The sequence below is a fragment of the Melanotaenia boesemani genome, chromosome 2 (assembly GCF_017639745.1).
Source record: "Melanotaenia boesemani isolate fMelBoe1 chromosome 2, fMelBoe1.pri, whole genome shotgun sequence".
Taxonomy (NCBI): Eukaryota; Metazoa; Chordata; class Actinopteri; order Atheriniformes; family Melanotaeniidae; genus Melanotaenia; species Melanotaenia boesemani.
In genome coordinates this window covers 22,481,984-22,502,856 of record NC_055683.1, presented here as the reverse complement: position 1 = coordinate 22,502,856, position 20,873 = coordinate 22,481,984, and the positions used below count along the sequence as shown (strand labels likewise).

Genomic DNA, 20,873 nt, shown 5'->3' with positions numbered 1-20,873 from the left:
CTGTATATACACACACACGCACACACACAGATGTACCAGGTCGTACAATTCTTTATTGTAAATGCTGGAAAAGAACAAGAAGAAACACTTTCATAGTTTTAAGTTGCGGGGAGTGCGCTGAAAAGCTTGTTAATAGCAGAATCTTGTTTCATGGTGCTGCCATAAAAATGAGGTTTTTATGCTTTTCAAATGTTTGTTTTTTTTTGTTTTAAAGCAGAAAAATAAAAACAGTCATTAATAATGAGCCATGAGGACAGCTTTGATAATACTAAATACAAAAATACATGAAAAATCTGTTCCATGCGGTGCACTCAAAACAGATAACAGGTTAATAAATTAACACACAAATTAAACGCAATATGTGTGGCATTCATGACCTTCCTAGTGTTAGAGCCATTTGTCCGAGCATGTCCTGTTGGTGGTACAGTCTACAGGTCCTATAATTCTTAAGGAATACGTACATAATATACTGCATGTACATAACTATAAACAGATTCAAGTCCCTTAGTGTCACTGTTTGGCTGCCTCTTTCTGGTTTTTAAAAGTCTTAACTAAATATATTGACCTGAGGAAAAAAGGACTGGATCAGCTGATATAATCCAGTGACTACGACTGTCTAATCTCACCTAAGCTAGACCAAAAGGTCAGAGAATGTCAACTTTTACAAAGTGAATGATTGACAGGTGCCCCTTTCCACCACAGCATAAAAAAAGAAAACACACTCTAGTATAAAATACACCCATTACTCTCATTTGTTCTTTGCTCATGGTGCATTGTGAGACAAGGATGAGGTGGAGATGGGGTTTGAGAGGCCTGGTTGGTTGGTTTGTCAGCCAGTCTTTTTGAGTCTTTTAGGTCGGGTCAGGGGGTGTCATGCCATCTGATCACCGCTGTTTGAGAAGTGCTCTGTACATGGCGAAGCCCAACACGGCGAACACTGTGGCGCCGACGCTCGCTCTAAGCCAGAAGGTGGAGTTCTTCAGGTCAGCCTGAGCCATGTGCCTGTTGGGTGAAGCCAGAAACGACATGGAGAAAGTGAGGGAAGGAAATGGCAAAGAAAAACAGCAGGAATCACAAAGAAAACTGAGGGATCCTATTTTCTCTGCTGCTGAAACCACAGCAGGGCGAGCAGCCAAATGGCAAAACAAAGTCATGCAAACTCTCCAGTGAGGACTTCCTTAGTCTGGACCACAAATGACAAATCAGTGCCCTGTGATTCCAGCTTGAAACAGGAACATGCTTTGCTTTAACATTTGGTTTTGGTTTCAGGAACAGGGTGAGAAGAAAAGGTTGCGAAGCAGCAGCTCTAACTCACACTAAATGAAATAAAACCCACACATATTTAAATTTAGTCCAGGAGGAGTCTCAGGAGAGGAACCAATCTAAAAAAAAACAGGAATATTTAGTATTTTTTGCTTTCAATTTGAGGTTTTACCACTGCATTTACATTAGAATAAAATACTTAGCATCTCTCCTGTTGTGAGGCTGCTGGATATTCACAAGAATAACCACAATCAAGAGAGAAGCAATTCTGTCACGTTACATACTACGTGTTTATATCAAGGAAAAAGGGTTTGGGATCCAATGAGCATCTTATACGATCAGTTATGAAGGAGGTCCATATGTGTGAATGCAGTCAAAAAAAAGGCAGACATACATCATTTTAAAACATCTTTTAAAAAAAAAAAATCTTAATTTTCCCCTATGACCCTTCTTTAGCTTTGGATAATTGGCCTAACACCAGAGCTGTCAAAAAAGTAAAGCAAAAGTCATCTATGTAGGCTGAAACAGAGAAGAAAGAAGCAAATGAAGAACGCAGAAAACGAGAGAAATAGAAACCAATGTGTGCTATAAGGATTAACAATGGGTAAATCTCACACACACACTGACTCTAGCAGACAACACCTGGTCACTCATTCCTGCTCTACTAAAAATAGAGAAACATATCTGAACATAAACGTCAACATTGCTGATCGTGGTTAAAATGACCTGTTGACATGCTGCTATACACAGTATAGAGCCCGTCCCTCCACATATACAAATGAAACACACCTCTCTCTGCATGTCGTTCCTTCCTTTACCTTTCTGGAGGAACTGGCTGCTCAGCTGGAGCCTCCATATAAATGGACTCCTCCACGTGGGAGATGGTTGTGACCTGCTACGTCAGGCTGAAATCCACCTCTGACTGCAGGCAGCCCAAAGCAACCTCCACCCAGCCCAGCAGACCTCCAAGCACAGTCAGTGTCACACAGTGGCCTGGCTGTGCTCACACACTCACACACTTATATACAACCAGGTGAAGCTGGGGGATGCTGAGGAAAAATAACTTGGATTGCAACTAATAATGACTGATAAAGAATCATCTGTCTGAACTGGATTAAGTGTCTGCATTCTCTACAAAAAGTTTAAATATTCAAAATGTAGTTAATCATCCTGGCAGAGAGCAAAACAAAGGGGGAAAAATGGCAAATATTCAGTATTGAAAGCAGAAAATTTTGTTTACTATGTACAGAAAAGAACTGAAATGCTTCAGTCATTAAAATTTCATTATAAGCTTCTCTATGAATCAACTGTTTAAGCCCTGATGTTACCACTGTTTGATGTCCTATTATAAACTAAGTTTTCCACTACAGTACCTTCTTATTAACTGCAAAAACGGCTGTTTCCATCATTTTATAATCCACATTATAAATGTTTAATAGTCATAGAAAAAGATGGATAACAACAAAATACACAGCTATTTATTTGTTTACAGATGGTACATCTGGTGCACTTTTAACCTAATACTTTTAATTTATGCTTTTATTGCTACTTACAAACCTTTTTTAACTAAATGCTTTTATCATTTCAGTCTTGTACATTGTTTTTATAGTGTCCTTTCCCATTTAGTTTTTTGCTCTGTAAAGCACTTGTACGTCTTACACTGTGTTTTATAAATTGAGTTCGCTTAAAATAAAATTGTGTTCAATTAGCAGAGAGACACATGGAGATGCTGACATTAAATGTAATTTCATCAGCTTCCTCCAGCTCCATGCAGGCTGCAGGGGAGTCAGTCCTTTTCCTTTACCACAACAGCAACTTTAACAAATCAGACTTAACCACAAACTTGAAACAGTGAAAAGCTCCTTGAACACATCATGAATAAAAGCAACACACACCACATGGAAGCCAGACTGGAAATGTTGAGCCATTTACTCTTTACATTACTAATCTTGTCCGCTGATAAAATAAGCAGATAAAAATATTTTTTGTTTTGTTTTGTTTTAGTATTCGAAATTAAATGGAAACCATGAGCAACCTGCAGCATTTCTTACATTTTACCATAATTTTTTTTCTCCTTGCTACTGTTGCTTGTAATTTTATCAACCTGAAAAACTTCAGAATGTCACACACCAGGAAAAATGTCCAAAATCACAATGTCAACTGACCAAATATGACCAGTTGCAAGATAATCTACACCAGCTGTTCAGTGTGGTGTGTCAGCCTCATCCTCTGCCAGGCCTGCCTTGTTTAGCGTCATGCTATTAATAGAAACAATTCCCAGAGAAGAAAAATACAACACAAAGGGTTAGTGCTGGACGCAGCATGACATGCAGCTCTGCCTGGGTCCATTTCAGGATTAAATTATCTTCATTAACTGACAAAGAACCTGGAAAACACACCACACGCTTCTGCCCAATCCAAGAACTTAAAATAAAAACACTGTGTTTCAACAAAACTCCTCCATTTAACTCACAACACCAAGCTCCCCATTAATGTAGACAGACAGATGCAAAGCCATTCCCAACCACCAGATAGCAGTATTTCACTGAGGACTGAGGCCTTCAGTTAGACAGAAGAGTGAGCCATGCAGCATTACAATGGGTGTTAAAAGAGAGTAAACACATGCAAGAGGAAGAGGAAGAGCGGCAGCCAGAAACATGTGTACGAACACCTACAGAGTGGAAGGAAAAAACAAAAATAAAGGAAAAAGCAAGACAAGAAATTCAGGATGAAATGACAAGAGTGAATAGTGCAGTAGAATCAAACAAAAACATTAAAACGCATTCATATTATAAGCAGACTATAAATCTAATTTATCAAAGTCTAAACCAACAGGAGAAGACAAAATAAGGTGCATAAAACACTGAAATCACAACATCTCCTGTGGGTTTAGACTTCAGTGTTAAGAATGAAAATGTGGACAAAATGAGACTGAAAACATCACAGATTGTCAATCAGGTAATTACTGAGGCTGGTGCCAAAGAATAAATTAATAGACAATGCACTTTTAAGAGTATCAGATCAGAAATTAAGCATGCAGACCACAATGAAGTTTTCAGTGTGAATGAAGTACAGAGCCGAGGGACTGGTTGTATTTCTCTCATTTTGTATGCAAATGATATGCACATTAGTCAAAGTTTACTGTTTGCATATCCACTGCAGGTCAGGAGGCAGCAAATGTCCTAACACAGGCAACATAAGTTAGCTTTTAACTTTTATTTCAATTACAACAGGGCTTTGTAACTAAATATATTCATCAAGAATAAGTCATAAATAAAGGCTCACAAGCCTAAATCTAGTTCTGTATTTTTGTTCTTCAGTACATATAATCTATAAAAAACTTAAATCTATTTTTACAAACAGTTACATAGCTCATCTTTCTGAGTAAGTGTGTAGAGATAAGTTGGTGCTGCACAAGAAAAACATGCAACACTTTCATGCAGACACACCGGTACCTCCCTGGCTAGCAGCCTGGGTGTTAGCTGGCACAGCATGGTCACACTTCGCTGTGTCAGACTGTACAGAGAGCGGCTCGGCTGGCTGGAGCTGCAGCAGAAAGTAAGACATCTGCTGTGACCGATAGAATAAAGGAGCACTTTTACTGTACAGAATTAATGCCAATGTCCATTAAATAGGAATTTGTCATCTATTGCTTTAACATTTTAAAACATAGTATATTAAATAAAATATCCAGTCAGTTTCAAATTATATTAGATACTAAAGTCAGAATATATAAAACGATTTTAGGAAGACTGATGAGTCAAATGGGAGTTAAGTGGATTAAATTTAGTCCGTTTTACTTTCCCAACATTTGGTGGCTTCATTAATCTTTATTACAATCTTTAAGGCCAAAGTGCTGTCTGAAAAATCATTTTCGGAATGATTTTCACAAATAACAGAGATAATAACTGAGATGAATCAAAGCTTGACAGCACTGAAAAGAAGACAGCTAGTTTAACTGATTTTATAGGGAAAGTGTAGTGGAAGTCCACTACATCCCACAACGTTCCTGAGGTGCAGCTGAGCAGGACAGATTCCAGCAGCTATGGGAGTTAAAAGTAAAAGTACCATCACATTCATTCCCTTTTAACACCCCCTTTCCTTGCAGTGGATATGCAGTGTAAACCTGACCACTAGCGATCACCGAAGGGAAGCAGGGGAGCCGTCACTGTCACCAGTTAGTGAGCTTGGGTACAAAAGAAGCCTCTCTGTGGCCCATCCTGGTGGTCCAACCCGAGAGATGGGAAACAGAGAGGGGGAGGAAGGAGTCTATGTTAAAACACTGGAGTTGAGTCTATGTATGAACCTGTTGTAAACGACCCTGCGGAGTTGGGCCTTAACACTGCGCAGCAGCTCCAACTTGAGGAGGTTTTGACACAGGCAATAAGTGCACCTGTTGCAGGAACACATGCAGCGGAGGCGGACATGACTGCGGAAAGACACACAAAAATGCCTGTATTCACCTTCACACTAAAAATATGCATCAAACAGAGACAATTGGGGAGGAGAATAAAGCCAAGATAAGGAAAAAGATTTTTTTTTTTTTTTTTTAATCCACCAGGTCCAGATCTAGATCTGAAGCACTGCTATTTATCTCTACTACTATCTCAAGCATTTCATTAATTCAAAGAATAAATGATGAATTATTTAAAGGAAATAAAATAGAAAAAAAACTAAGACACAAGATAACATTTACAATTCTAAAAGGTGGAAAATGAATAACAAAATGCACTATTTGAGCCAGAACTTCCCCTCCACCACCACCCTAGCCTACTCCTTGTTGAGCCTCATGTCAGATTCAGAAGCTTATCTTTCAGTAAGTACCTCTATTTAAATCGAGATATTGCTAATCAGTCTGATGACTTGGAGCGAAGCAGATCCAGTGATTTCGGATCTTGATCAATAAGATTCTGAGCTGCTACAGTTTGATTAAACAGGCTAATCCCCTTAACTACTAATGAATCTACACAGAATTCTAATCTGAACAAAGAGCTTTAAAGAGTTAAGACACCGTGCAGCCATTACACAGTTACCTTTTGACCACAAAATCTCTCTGGCAGGGAGCTGAATAACTGCTACAAACATCCAATGCCAACTGAGAAATTACTGATGGCAAAAGTCAATTAGCTTTGGAAGTAAATTACCAAGCTTAGGAAAACAGTTTGTATACACTGAAAAAGATTTGACCAACACCAAAGTCTGACATTTTTAGCAGAAATTGCTATATTTGCATGCTGCAGAATATATGGCACATAATGTTGGTGGCTGGTTATTTCCAACGATGAACAAGATTCATCCACTAAAGAATCAACCTCACAGTATAGATGGTTAACTTGGGTTTTAATACTCACGGATACATAGCCATGGTGGTGAGTCTGGTATAGAGGTCTTTGCTGGGTGCTTCGGGTGTGTTGCATGTGAATGGCTGGGGTGGGTGGAGCTTGTGCTTGCGGCAGAACTCGTGCGCCGACAGGCTGTAGTGCTGCCGCACTTCGTGCAGGTCGGATTTTGCAGCAATAACCACACATGGTGTTTTGCTGTCTATGAAGTATTGCTGTAAAACGCAACCATTCAATGTAACCAGTTAGACTGTTAAGTCACGCTGTCAACACATCTGGCGAAATGCCTCCATCATCCTAAACATACTCAGATTACACACCTTGTACACTTTAGCACAGTATTCAAAAGAGCGGGGATTATTGACATCGTACACCAGACAGACGACGTCACAGGCCAAGTCCGTCTCTGTCAGGAAGTCAAAATCTGGCATCACTTCATGGAGCTTGTGATGAACGGACAAGACAAGGAAGAGAGAACAACAGAGCGTGCAGATGGAGGGATTAACATTCGGCCAGTGCTGATGCTGTAATACACAGAGATTAAGTAACAGTAATCCAAAGAGCACTGATGTCTGCTCAAAATAAATGGCTCTTACCAGCAGGTACTTCTCCTGACCATAAACATAGGTCGTACTAATAGCATAGAAGGACTTGTGGTCTTCTTTGATCCGCCTCTGTCGCTGTGGTGGAAAATAAATCATATTGTCAGCACAAATGTAAAGCATTGCTCCTATGGAAGAAATATTTGTGGACTGCAGTAAATTAAAATCTGTCTTGAGACAAGCAAATACGATTACAAATGTAAATTTGCACCCTTGATTTCACTGACCTGCAGGTTCCTGCCAAGGAAAGCTTGGAGAAAGCCGCTCTTTCCGCTGCCCTGTGCACCCAATACATTACAGCAGAAGACGCTGCGCTGGGTCTGTTTCTTCTGCAGATCAATGCGCTTGTTACGGGTCACTGGAAGAGCAGTGAATGCACATTTTTAAAGTAAGAAGACATGTGACAAAAAATGCTAACATGACAGGATATTCATGTTTTTCTTAAAATTTTTAAAAATGGCTTTAAAGCCTAAAAGAGTTTGGAATGAAGTAAATATCTCTTACCAGTCATGGCAGCTGCTTGGGACTCCTGTTCATATATTATAGAGTAGCCAAGGTAACCTAAATACTCCAAACTACGCTGCACATCCAAATATGTTGTTAACCTGCAAAAAGAAAAAGAAGTCATGATCAGTGAGTCAGCAAAACTGTTTAAAATTAGTGAGATTTGTGTGTGTGTCTGTGTCTATATGTAAACCCTGAAGTATCTCCTTGTGTGAAGGAATTTAGGCTGAATATAATATGTGGTACAGTGCATCTGTGTTTATTTATTAATAGATCCAGTATGTTCCACACTCACGTCCACTGAGAGAGGTATCCTTGGTATGTGATCCAGCCCTGATCATTAGTGCACACAGTGTTGTTGACATCTGGACCCCATGGCATGTAGGGAAACACTTTGAACAAGTCCTTCACCTCCTCTGGTGACAGTGCACAGTCTCTATCCTGGATTATAGCAAAAGCACAAACATTAGTATGTAACATGAAACCTACAAGGACATATTTTAAATAGACAAAATCGATAAAAAACGAGGAATTAGCATGAAAACTGGAACAGGCAGACCAGAATATTCACAAAAAAATAAAAAAGTGGTCATTATTATAGAAGTAATAGTAAAGAATTAACAGTAAATAATAGTAAAGAATGAACAAAAGCAGCTAAACAAATTAATAGAAATGTAAAAGTTCCAGTTTTCATGAGCACTCACTTTGTCATGCTTGTCAAAGACACTCTGGAGAAAGAGGTAAGCGTTGTGGTTAAGCTCTGTGGTGCAGTCTGGAGGGATCTTTATCCTGGAAAAGACAGACAGACACAAACAATAATTTTACAGAAACTTCTGAATTGATGACTAAGAATGACTGAATTTCTAACATACAACACTTATTCACTCTGACTTAAGAAGACAACCAGAGACAGAGATGATAGCTTTTAAACTGAGATTAGCATGACTACTAATGATGAAAGAAAACATCCAAATATCAGTACAACTTTAGATAAAAAACATGGCCAAACAGAAATCAGAAAATAATCATGGTTGTTGGTGACGTATTAAATTAATTTACACTGAATAAAACACATCTCAGTCTGAACTCACAAGGGGAAAAGGTATTCCTGTGTGAGCTCCAGATCATCATCATAACCAAACCTCCTCAGCACAGTCCACGTGGTCTCATGTCGACCTCGTTGTATGAAGAGCGTGTGCAGGAAAAGGAAGCCTGAAAGAAAGCATCCATGGCAGAATGAGACTCTCCCACTTACCAGACTGGACACAATTATATAGCAGGATGGAGAGTCTGACCTTTCAGTGTGAGTCCGTTGCTCTTAACTCCATCAGTCATGTTCCTCCTGACCACGTTCTTTACATCTTCTAAGGCTTGTGGTGCCAGCGGTGTATTGAAACATGTCCTCTATAAACATACACAAGTTTTGTGTTAGCCTGAAGACACTTTCAGATAAGCTTTTTTTCCAATTTTACTTCAACTAAACCTGTTACTTTTACTAAACCTGTCATTTTCTTCTCTGTAATATCACACAGCCTAACCTGGACTGACCAAGTCGTCATAAACACCACAACTGTGAAACGTACGTAAACAGCCACTCAGTTAAAGAAAAATCATTACCTGAAAGAAGTTGAGCTCGTTGTCATTAAGGATCCCATCATTGTCCAGGTCAGACACTTTGAATATTCTTGTTAGAGCGTTAATGCAAGAAGATTTCAGCTGGAAAACAGGAGAAAAAAAAATCATTATTTTCATTGTTAACATGTATGTTTATGAAGCACAGAGCTTAGTCTTGTAGATTAAATTGTTGTAATTATAATGCATTTTCTTCAAATAACATTTCTTAGTCTCTAAAAGTATGTCAGCAGTGGGTGATAATTAAGTCTAAACTTTTATATCGGACTCTCATACAAACATCGATACATGTAAAGCAGGTTTTTTTTAGCCTGTTGCCCAGCGGATATGGCTCCTGCTTCGGGGACTGGACATGGACACCTTCTCTGCTTCTGCCTCACTTGTTTTAATATACTTTGTCACATTTTAAACCTTTTGTTTTAATTTTGATTTCTTGCTTTTGTTGTCTATTCAATTGCGTTTTAGTACACATCAAAAAGTTGAGTTGATCGTTCTCTGAATAGTTCAAGTACTGCTTGAATGGAGATGGATGGATGTTGTAGCAAAAAAGACTATTACAAAAAAAATTTCTTGTTAAACCCACAAACAAAAACACCTTTAAAGATGCACTACAGAACTTTTACAATTTTCTTGGCGATGCGCCCCCTACCAACTACTACGACATCCATCTTGCATCCTACCTGTACTCTGAGCGCTCTCCAGCCAATAAAAGACATTCTTATCTCCACTCTCGACTCCTTTGCTTTCTTTCTACGATAATGGCTTCTTGCGTTTCTTTGCTGAATCAGCCATAGTGTGCGTTCAAAACCGCCGATGTGTTTATATACATTTGCTAGTGTGTGACACGGTTCGTAAAGTGAAACTCATGGTGCGTTCCAGTTGTCTCAGAAATACAAGCGGCTGATAAAATGTGACGTCATTCCCAGGTAGATGACGTTCCAGTTGCACCGACTCCGAAAAAAATGGCCGCCTCCAAAACAGCCAATTTGTGAGCATCTACAAAGTTGTATAAAACCAGAAAATCACAAACCCATGTCAAAATGTTTATGACGAGAACAGCAGCCAATTTTGGTGATAATGATAAATAAACCAAACATACTGACACAATAATTCACGAACAAACCTGCCGTAACGTAGTGATTATCCACAGCAACAACTTACTGCTGTTTACACTAGAAACTTAACGGACTGGAATCTTGGGGTCCTCTGAAACTTATGAGTCATGTCCAGCAAAAATCTCTTGAAAGTATGAGTTTCGATGGCAACTTGAACGCACCATCAGCTGCAATGTCTCGCAGCGTGCTGGATGAAAAAGTTGTATCATGCAGTTTTCAGCCTCGGGACGCTGCTGGGCAACGACAGCGCCAGAATAGATGCAGATATGAGATGTCACTGTATCAGCAAACGAGTCCAGAATGCAGTTTTAAGGTGGAAAAGTTACATAACACGTCTTTTACAATATTGCTGACATTCTTTTTGTCATCCATATTTCCCTCATTGCGAATTTCTCTTGGCTTTTTTTAATAACAGCTTTTTAATTCACTCGAAGAGCTGATTTCCAGTCTTCCATTTAACACAGAGGCACAAACATTTCATCATATGAATGGAAATTACACACATCCTGATTTACGAAACACTAATAAAACATATATAAAACAGTTTAGGATTGATGAATATGAGTTAATATTAATTATGGTCAATTTGTTTAAAAACAAACATACATTTTTCCAGCAGATTTTTAGGCTTGTTACAGCGTGAGTTGCACATGTGCAGTTGGCAGCATCAAACAGCTGCAAACGACATCAGCAAGTCAAAATGCCTTCACATAGAAAAACTCACCTCCTTCTCCTCCGGGCAGTACAGAGGTCCTGTCGGGTGGAGAACAGCCTTCTGGGCATAGTAGAACAGCTCAGAGATGTTTTTCAGGTTTTTGGCAGAGCACTGACGAAAAGAAATAAAAAATAAAGGCGTTAACGCCTTGAGCAAAACAAGTACTTGTGCACAATGCCATGTCAATTGTATTCCACCTCAAACATCAGCAGTACTGAGGTGGATATTGTGAAATTGATCATTTTTAAAACCTTAAAATGCACAAATGAAACCAAAAGAACGGAAGAAAAGCTGTGAACTGTGTAAAATAATGATATAATAAAATTCAATATATTTAATTTAACTCATATTGAGCCACCTGCATGCTATTTATCAGTTCTGAAAAGGTTCTTCCACTACAGCTGAAACTGCCTACCGCAATAAATCAACCTCGATCCTGCACTTAGCCAGCAGTAAAGTACAGGTTCACATATTTTTAATACAAGAGGTGTGACTGTCTTGATCTGTGCCAGCAGTGTGTGTGTCGATCCTCACGTCCTCCTCATCTCCCCCTTTTAACTTTGTAATTAATCCGTCTGAAGAGGGCATGACTGAGCCGTCTCATGCGACAGAGGGAAATTTGAATTAAACAGTAATGCAGACAGATCCCAGTCAAGCCTCTCAACACACCTGCAGTCCAGCCGTCAGCAGGCCTCAGTCCTGGTAACATAAGTCTACTGATGACTCAGTCAGAATGTAAGTGGAGTCTGGACCTAGACTCAAATCTAAGAGCAACTGGGGCAGATCTGTCCTGCAAACAGTCACACACTGGAAGTCGATGCAGGTATCGGATTTTCAATCCAACTTTCAAATTACATTTCCAGTTTTTTTTTATTGGTTCTGTGGCTTTACAAAAGTTCACCCTGACATTTTAACTGAGTGGGACTTTCACACAGCGCTGCCTCAGTGGATAAATAGGACCTTGTGTGCATGCGTGTGCGAGTGCATTGATCTTTTACCTCTACACAGGTTTCAATATCCTGGTATTGATTCATGATTGGTAGGATGGTCTCCATGCTGCTGTGTTCTACAAGGTCAGACTTGTTCCCCACGAGAATCAATGGTACCCTGCAACAAAGGGGTATCATTTACAGAGCTGCAACACTTGGTTGATAAACCAAAATTTAACTACAGCTAAATTAATAATCAATATATTGACTGATCTATTGTTTTAATGAAAAATAACAGAAATTCTCAGTCAACTTGATGGATTAGCAATATGTTTATCGTTACCTCTTGACATTTTAATGTACAAAAAAAAACATAATCAAGCAAAAAGGATAAATTATAATGAAAATAACTGACAATAAGACACACACCTGCTATCTTTATCTGTTCTGTCATTTATGAGGGGAATCCAGTGGCTTGTCACCTTAGGGAGGAAAGAACAGCATTGAACATTGCAGATGTGCAAACATTTAGTAAAACATTTTCACAAATTATGCAGCTTCCAGATGCATTGCAGCTCTGATCAACTGCACTTAGCACAGACAGAAGTCCTGCTCACCTTTTCAATCGACTTCTTGTTGTTAACAGAGTAAACTATGCAGATTACATTAGCCTAAAAGGAGAAATAATATTGGTTTGTGAACCAGGTGATGAAATAAATAGCAAACTTACACTGTAAGACCACTTGACAGGAAGAATTCAAATGAAACCAACCTTGGAGATTTCCTGATACAGCTGCTCATCTGACTGCTCTGCTTCTAAAAGTGATAAAAATGCTCATGAGTGCAGTGTTTCACATTTCTAAACGTATACATTGTTAAAACAGGTCTGGGATCATTTGCGTCTCTTTAAGTGTCAGAATGGACTTTGTTCAGCTAATATTAGTGAGTCATTATTTGCTATGTGAAGTAAGGGAGTTACCTGAGTAGTCCACAATGTGTGTGGGAACTCTCTCTGGTGTGACATCAGCTGGGATGGTTATCTCCTCAGCTCTCAGAGGAACCTACAAGACAGACATTTTTTAAAATATATTAGTCAATCTCTTAACTGCGCAACTTGTGTATAAAATCAGGATATATTTGTGTATATACAGCGTCATCTGACTGCTGGATGATACATACCTCATCAGGAAACTCCTCACTAACCAGAGACATAATCAGTGATGTCTTCCCCACCTTGGCTGTATGGGCACAAGAAAAACATTCCCATCATAAAATACTAGACGCATCCTTTACAGGTTATAGGTCAGTTACAGATCAGCACTGACACATTTACTGATAGGTCTGAGTGATGTGTGAAGTGACAGGAAACAGATAAGAGCAGCTGAAGAGTGTTAAGAGCTGCAGCCAAGTCCCATTATTCCTAAATGAGTGCTCATGCAATTCCAACACAAAGGATATTCACGACAGAAACCTACAATAGAACATTTCAAAGAGTCAATCTGTTATTCAAGAGAGATTTATAAATAGCTCACCAAGAGCACTGCCCTACAAATTTCCAATTGTTTCCTTTTTCATCAAACTAAAGCAAAACACAAACACTCATTAACACATGCGCCTAGTAATTGTTTGCTCATTTTCAACTATTTTCACCTTAAGCCCACGATAACACTAATACTAACCCTTTATTATTTAGCCACCTGATATTATGACTGTCCACTTGTACATACAAACATCACATACAATGTTTTTTAACTGGGCAAAGTAAAAACGTCACTCTCTGTGGGCTGATACCAGTGATCGACATGTTGAAATGTGCAACAAAACAATAATTTACTGAAATGGATTATTAAAAAGTCACAATAATGTGTGTCTAAATATCTCAGAGACAGCTGAGTAACCCCACAAACTGAACCCTACTGAAGTTCACAGCACACATCAAGTGGCACGTAGCTTTCTGGCAGCACCTCACCAAGTCACAGTACCAGCTGGTCTGATGTAATGTAGGCCATCCTGCTGAGCCACAACTAAAATATAAATAGTGCTGAAATCATGTCAAGAAAACAAACAGACCAGATGAAATATAGTTTGATAGAAGGGGCGGGCTGCCTTTCTGGTTTAGGCCTGTTGTCAGTTTAGAGTTGAGGAAAAGGTGGACATATTGCAATCACATAATTTATTAAATTAAATCTGAAACAGGGAATTTCTGAGGAACTTTTTTTGATATGTATTATTTTGAATAAATTAGGTGTGTTTGAGTTACTGGCTGTAGGTGAGGTTAAATAAGCAGTGTGAAGACTTTGAGACTTTCTCTATTTAGTGACTTTTTTTTTAACAAATCAGACAAGTAGCTTAAAGACAGTCAATACACAATATATCTGTACCTTTTGTACTGCGAAAGATTTAAATGAGCCATCTATATATGTAGCTTCTATTGTTGCTCTTTGGTAAAGGAAATTGGGTTTCCATGTCCATGCTTGGCATGCTAGTAGAGGAATCACTGAAATTTGATTTTACAACAAACGAGTTTGTGAAGTCTCAGGGTACCGTGTGATAGTTATCATGCCCCTTGTTAAAATTATGCGGCTAACAGCTTTTCTCAGAAACCAAACCTTGTAATAGTTACTCTAATCATAACTTTGAATATCTCAGTCATAATGTATGCTAAATATACTTAATCAAATATACTAACCAACTCATTTAGTTTCAGACTAAGTGCACAAGTCATAGAACTGCCAGCGCTACATGGTATGATTCACTGTTAGCAGTAGCCTCTAGCATTTTAGCTAACCACCGCTATGTGATTACAAATGACACTTACGTTCCCCAACAAGTAATATCCTCACGTCCTTTCTCATGTTTGAGATCGCTACCCTCAATAGAAAGGACCGTCTTTACTGTTTCATGGAGTCCTCTGCAAGCCGTCCTCCTCTTCCAGCAGTTTACCTAACGTCGGGCCCTCCCGCTGTCAAACACTCGCCGCCTTTGTAGGACAAAACGGACGGGCAGTTATCGGCGCTCCTTTGAATATCCTTAGCACTTTCCTTTAGCTCGCAGGGTATCAGCTCAACAGAAATACGATTTTAAAAGTCGAGTGTCCCACATATCTTTGTAATTTAATGTTAATCACGCTCTTTTCGGCGCCTGCAGAATGTTTCGCATTGGACGTTTCATGAGCATGCCCGACCTCCAGCACCGGGCAACGGCAAGCCCGACAGGACAAATTTAATCTCAGCCTAAAAAATGAAATAAGCCTGTTGTGCTGCTCTCTGGCGCCACACAGTGGAAACGTAAACATTTGACAGCTCCTCTCCAGTAATGTTATTCTGAAACGTAAACCTTTAAATGATAATAACAAATTAAATGCAAAAACACAGTCTGTAAGTTTACATGTATTCTGGTTATTTGTACCCATTATAATCAATAATCCAGCAAAGACAATTTATTTCAGTGATCATACAATCACTAAACATATTTAATGTCCAATGTAATAAAACATGCTTTAACAACATAAATCAGTGTTTTAAAAATTCCAAATTCACAAAACTCAAATTAGTATGTTCATGCTGAAAACCTCAAAATATTATCAGGTGACAGGGGTCCGTTTTATATGCTGATGCAAGAGTTTTTGACCCTGATGTTGAGATATCAGACCCCCGGTCAGTTCAAGTGACTAAGTCATTTGGTTTAGGAGAGTCAAGTTTGACTCAGCGGCAGAAGGTAGGTCCTCATCTGCTGAGCTGCAGACATTTTGACTCCAGTTTCTCATTGTTGTCCTGTTGCAGCGTCTCTCTGTTGTTCATCTTTTATACCTTAAATTGGCTTCAGCTGAAATGAAAAAACAAGAGTATTAGATTTTAATCATACAGATGCATCATGAAGTGGTAGATGATTATGCATCTTTGTTTAGGGATGTGATGATTATAAAAAAAAAGAAAGAAAGAAAAAAAACATGACCACAAGCATGCCACCCCATAGAGATGTGTTATTACTAAACATAAACTGTCATGTTTAATAATAACACATCTCTATGGGGTGGCATGCTTGTTGTTTGCAGAGTTAAGTTTGAGAGGTAACCGTGAAGCAAAAGATCTTAATTTATTCTGGGATATTACTTCCTTTTATACATTTGTTTTCCACAATTCATTTTGATGGCAAGAACAGTACCAGTCAAAAGTTTGGACACGTATACCCATTATATTTAATGGGAAAGTGTGTCCAAACTTTTGACTGGTACTGTACGTTTATTAATTAATCAGTGGAATTTCTTAATGGTTGATGGACAGACACGTGACAGAAAAAAGCATTGTTAATACTAGAATGGATTAGCCAAAGGGACAATTCAATCTCAGATAATGTACTGACATCAGGTAGCAAAAATCAGACTGAATAAATAAAATAATTATTAATAGGAAAAGTTGGAGAACATGAAGTTTTGGTATTTTTACAAACATCTAAACTGTGTTCCAAGAAAACATTAGCAAATGAAAAAGTATCACACAATATCTGCTGAGGCTTTTTAAATGCATTTTTAATGTAAAAATATACATTTTAAACTGTCACTCTGTTCAAATAAATGTAGTGAGAGGCAAAAAAAGTAGAAAACTATCCTGTAAAATAGAGTAAAAGAATAAGTATAATGTATCCAGAAACTGGAATTAAACAAGTGACTCACAACTTTTTAACTGTACGAATAGTATATGTACCTGGTTATAATTAACAAATGACCAAATATAATACCTTGACACAAATGCAACTTGTATTTTATCTTTTTTTTGCTTTTTGAGCTCTGAGATAATTCCTTTATAAAGTATTATTTCAAGAAATAAGTCGAGTGAGAAAAAAACAAACATTTATATATTTGTGCAGATTTTACTATGAAACCTGCACATAGAAGAGAATGAATAAATGGTGCCTTTATCTGTTTAATCGTAGAAGGATTAACAACTTCATCTGTTCCAATGACCAACCAATAATCATGAGCATGTGTGTGCTGTATGTCTCCAACGCATTTCTGGAGTTTTAAAGCCATGCTCACCGGTACAGTCCTGTGGACTCATGGGCCTAGATAGGACCTTTCTGAGGGCATCCAGCCATTCGCTCTGCTCCTTCTCTTGCTCGCACATGAACAAAAACTGCCTTTTGGGCGTCTCCACTGCAAAGCCATGCTTCCACTTGTTCCCCCGGGAATGCATCGGTGCGTATTTCTCTAAAGAGTAGCCGATGCTCTGGTTGCCGATATAAACGACCCCTAACGCTTCAGCATCCTGCATTAAAAACAAGACAAATGCATAACAATTTAATGACAATTTCCAAATCAGTCATCACAGAAATATAAAAATGGGGTTAGAATAAGAGGAGTCATTGTCTTCACCAGTTGGTCTTTGAAGTAGAAAAGCTTCCTGCTTTGAGAATCCAAAACGAACCATCTCTTTTTGAATGGCTCCTTTTGCTGTTAAAAAAAATAAAAATCAAACACTACATTAAAGTGTAAATTTAATGCCTCATTTGCTCAGTCAGTGTGAATAATGATTTTGGTTTGGTGTTAGTGTGAAAAAGGAACAGAAACATTCAAATGGGTGAATAAGAAATTATGTCACAATAACTTGAATGGTGGTGACCGTGCCTTGAATTCTTTGCTGATTGTAGAAACACAGATAGATAAATTTAGAAATGAGGAAATGTCATAATATGCATCTATGTAACTCACCATTGGCCCTGTCTTTTCCATGTACCCCTCTTTGAGGTAGTTTCTTGTAATTGTTGGTATCAGCTGGCAGGCAGAGACACATATAATAATGAAATACTGTTAAAGCTTTAAACAAAAAATGCAAAAAAAAAAAAAAAAAGTTTTTTTGCTTTTATTTCTGCTCAGTAGAGCTCTGATTATTATGAATGAGCAGCTTTTTAATACAACTGAAATTACAATGCAGAAAAAGAGTCCCTAGATATTATTTGCATTCTTCTGAAGACGACGCTTACATCTTCGTCACTTCCAGTTGGATAAGCCGTCTTCAGGTATGCATAGCGACAAGCGCGAATGGCATTGTACCATGTGACTATTTCCTAGAGACAATGAAAAATAAATATTTGAGACATTTCTAAAACTACTATTTGACAGACATCATAAAAAACTTTTTGCCATTTATTCTTTGGATGATCATGCAGTCCCACCTCAGGACTCTCATGATAAACATAGAGGTTCCTGATGTGATCTTCATCTTGAAAGGTGATCTGTAGCCCATGAGGATGACCAATCTTCTGTGGTTGAAATGTGACATTTAAGTCCTTAATGGGGATCACAGCTTTAGGGCCTTTGGACTCCTACATTATAAATATACAAATGTGCAATTCAGATTGAGTTTCAGATAGAAATTCTGCATCAGTGTTTATAATATGAGATAAAGAATAGGTTATTAAACATTAAAGCATGCAAACCTATAGAAGAGCCCCCAAATCCCATTAATGACATCTAAATTAGAAAAGTGTAGGCTCCCAAAGAGATTTAATTTGTTCAAATAAAATCCCTGTCATGTCATGTAGTTCGGCTATGAGAGCTGGTAGAAACTCACATCTTCCTTGTTGTAGTACACCAGGGTAAATTTCCTCTCTGACAGCACGAACTTCCTTTTAAGAAACTGAGTGTTCCCTTTGCCTTTCTTCCACAGCATTCCTTCACAGACACCTGGTAATAATCCAAGAAAAAACAGGTTCAGAGTTTCTAGTCTACTTTATTACAAATATGTTATAAATGTTAAATGTAGCCACTTCCTGTCTCTTGCAGTGTGCAAAGAACCAGTTTTTCTTGAACAGTTCTGCATGTGTATGCGGAATCACTTTTGGGATTTGTTTTGCTTTTTTTAATCTTTTGGCTTTGTTTTATTATTACATGTGAACCATCAGACTTACAAATATTCTTGCAGATGCATGTCAGGAAGCAGTGAAAACATCACCTGTGGTATATGACAGTGGTGGATATTTGGTTTCTCCTGTGAATTCCTTCCGCTCATATTTAGCTCGAATCCACTGCTCCTTCAGGACTCTAAAATTTAAAGAGGCAAATTATTAAGACTATGACTCATTAAACTTGGATCTAGTAGCAGACATTCATACATGTCACTTCTACAGTTTTAGTTGCACTTCTCTTTGTTCTTGCGGTAACGTCAGCCGCTTGTCACTACTCATAAATGCTCTAATAATGTGATTAGAGCAAAATCCTCTTAAGAGCCTTAAATTGCTTTGGAAAAACTTACTTGCAGTCATTATGTTGGGGCCGATAGTAGTACGATGGAACGGCTTTCTCATATACAGCTTGGGCGCTGGCATTGCCAGTGGATTTCATGAACTTTCCATCACACAGAAGGACACAGATTCAAATTAGACAAAACCACTTCAATCTTCCACCTGAAAAAACCCTGTTATGTTATCATAGCAAGCAGTACTGTACCTCCACTTGGTTATCCTCCCAGAAGTCCAACCGTATTGATTTGACCCGACTGGAGAGGCTGCGATGGACCCCAGAACAGTTCAGGCACACAAACACGCCCAGCTTGTAGGATGCCCAGTCTGGATCTGAGCAGTACAGAAGAGGACTCATTCATTGGAATTTTATATACTGGATTAACCGGTTAAGATAAGACAAAACATGAGTTCTTCCTCCACAGCTAATACTGCATAAACAATGGAGGAAAAACTCATGTTTTACTTGTACATTTCCAATTTTTTGATGATTAAAATTAAAAATACTAAATGCAACAGAGGGAAATTGTTGCCTGTGACATTTATGTTATATTTTGCTGTTGTGGCTTGTGATGGAGTTTAACAAACCATTTCCATTGTCATTTTGGGTTAATCTACCAAATATTTTCTTATTGATTAGTTGATTTGACCAAACAAACAAACAAAAGATAAGAACAAAATGTTCTTAAACTATAAAAAAAATTTGTGTTTTTTTCTGTTGATTGACTGACTGATAAGTACTTGCATAGCAACTTGTCAGGTGACTACCCTGAAACAAAAAGTAAACAATTTCCTTCTGAGATATACATTATAAGACGTGGAAAGGAAAGAACAGCAATATTAATGTGCTTTTTGTTAACATAAGTAACGCGATAAGTAGGCTACGCTATCCTGTTTAAGATTACGAGTCAGTCTAATAGTAATAATCCCTTTTCCAATAATTGATAATCTCCATAGTTCTTATTACTAAACAGTATTTAATAAATTTACAAAAAACTTACAAGCTTTACAAAAAAGATGTTCTCATGTAGCTCATTATTACAAAAGAGGAAAACACTAATTAATATTGACATAAACTATTCTCTAATCTAAAGTAGAGAGCTAAGCAGAGATAAAAAAATAATAAATACATAAGATCAGAACCATATAAAACATCATGTGGAACGTCATCGCTCACCAGGCGCGCGGCAGTCAGCGCAGCGGTTGTTGTCGGGCTGCTTCACCAGTTCCAGTAAGATCTTTTTGTTTCGCTCACGGTTTGACATTTTGGTTTAAAGTTTCTTTTCATACGATCTTGAATTCCGTCGTCAAAATAAAGCACAGTAGCTACATAGCTTGTCACGTGGAGAAATGCGGCTAAAAAATGTCAATGTAAAAAAAAAAATGGAACTTGCGACTGTGAAGTTGTGGATGTCTCAACCAGAGCACACGCGCGCTTCCCTTCCTCTCGAGCGCACTTGTTCCAGGAGGTGGTCCGTTTTGTGTTCTTCCGTTTCTTTCCCCACCCACAATCCACCTGTGCACTGCGCGTTTCTGGT

At 38.3% G+C, this 20,873-nt stretch overlaps 2 protein-coding genes across 4 annotated transcripts; both read right to left on the bottom strand.

Moving 5' to 3' along the window:
- Nucleotides 1-33: 33 nt before the first annotated feature.
- Nucleotides 34-15,320, bottom strand: rhot1a (ras homolog family member T1a). Of its 3 annotated transcripts, XM_042011876.1 has the most exons (21): nucleotides 14,918-15,320; nucleotides 13,279-13,337; nucleotides 13,079-13,160; nucleotides 12,872-12,915; nucleotides 12,717-12,770; nucleotides 12,529-12,581; nucleotides 12,169-12,277; nucleotides 11,180-11,281; nucleotides 9,326-9,424; nucleotides 9,004-9,112; nucleotides 8,800-8,920; nucleotides 8,413-8,497; nucleotides 8,004-8,149; nucleotides 7,709-7,809; nucleotides 7,432-7,562; nucleotides 7,199-7,282; nucleotides 6,923-7,045; nucleotides 6,615-6,817; nucleotides 5,570-5,692; nucleotides 4,711-4,809; nucleotides 34-3,934 (listed from the first exon to the last, which is right to left on the bottom strand). In XM_042011876.1, the coding sequence occupies exons 1-21, from the start codon at nucleotides 14,952-14,954 to the stop codon at nucleotides 3,868-3,870; spliced, it is 2,031 nt and encodes a 676-aa protein (XP_041867810.1). In that variant the 5' UTR covers nucleotides 14,955-15,320; the 3' UTR covers nucleotides 34-3,867. The 3 variants fall into 3 exon arrangements, with proteins under 3 accessions (XP_041867810.1, XP_041867791.1, XP_041867801.1); XM_042011857.1 differs by lacking the exon at nucleotides 4,711-4,809 and having other exon boundaries at nucleotides 34-1,002; nucleotides 14,918-15,319; XM_042011867.1 differs by lacking the exons at nucleotides 4,711-4,809; nucleotides 5,570-5,692 and having other exon boundaries at nucleotides 34-1,002; nucleotides 14,918-15,318.
- A 152-nt stretch (nucleotides 15,321-15,472) lies between these two features.
- On the bottom strand, nucleotides 15,473-20,798 carry adap2 (ArfGAP with dual PH domains 2). The gene is made up of 11 exons (XM_042011889.1): nucleotides 20,513-20,798; nucleotides 19,544-19,668; nucleotides 19,350-19,441; nucleotides 19,050-19,138; nucleotides 18,669-18,781; nucleotides 18,271-18,420; nucleotides 18,079-18,162; nucleotides 17,807-17,869; nucleotides 17,471-17,548; nucleotides 17,135-17,363; nucleotides 15,473-15,924 (listed from the first exon to the last, which is right to left on the bottom strand). Exons 1-11 carry the CDS (start codon nucleotides 20,598-20,600, stop codon nucleotides 15,896-15,898), a joined length of 1,140 nt encoding a protein of 379 aa, XP_041867823.1. The 5' UTR covers nucleotides 20,601-20,798; the 3' UTR covers nucleotides 15,473-15,895.
- Between the last annotated feature and the right edge of the window lie 75 nt (nucleotides 20,799-20,873).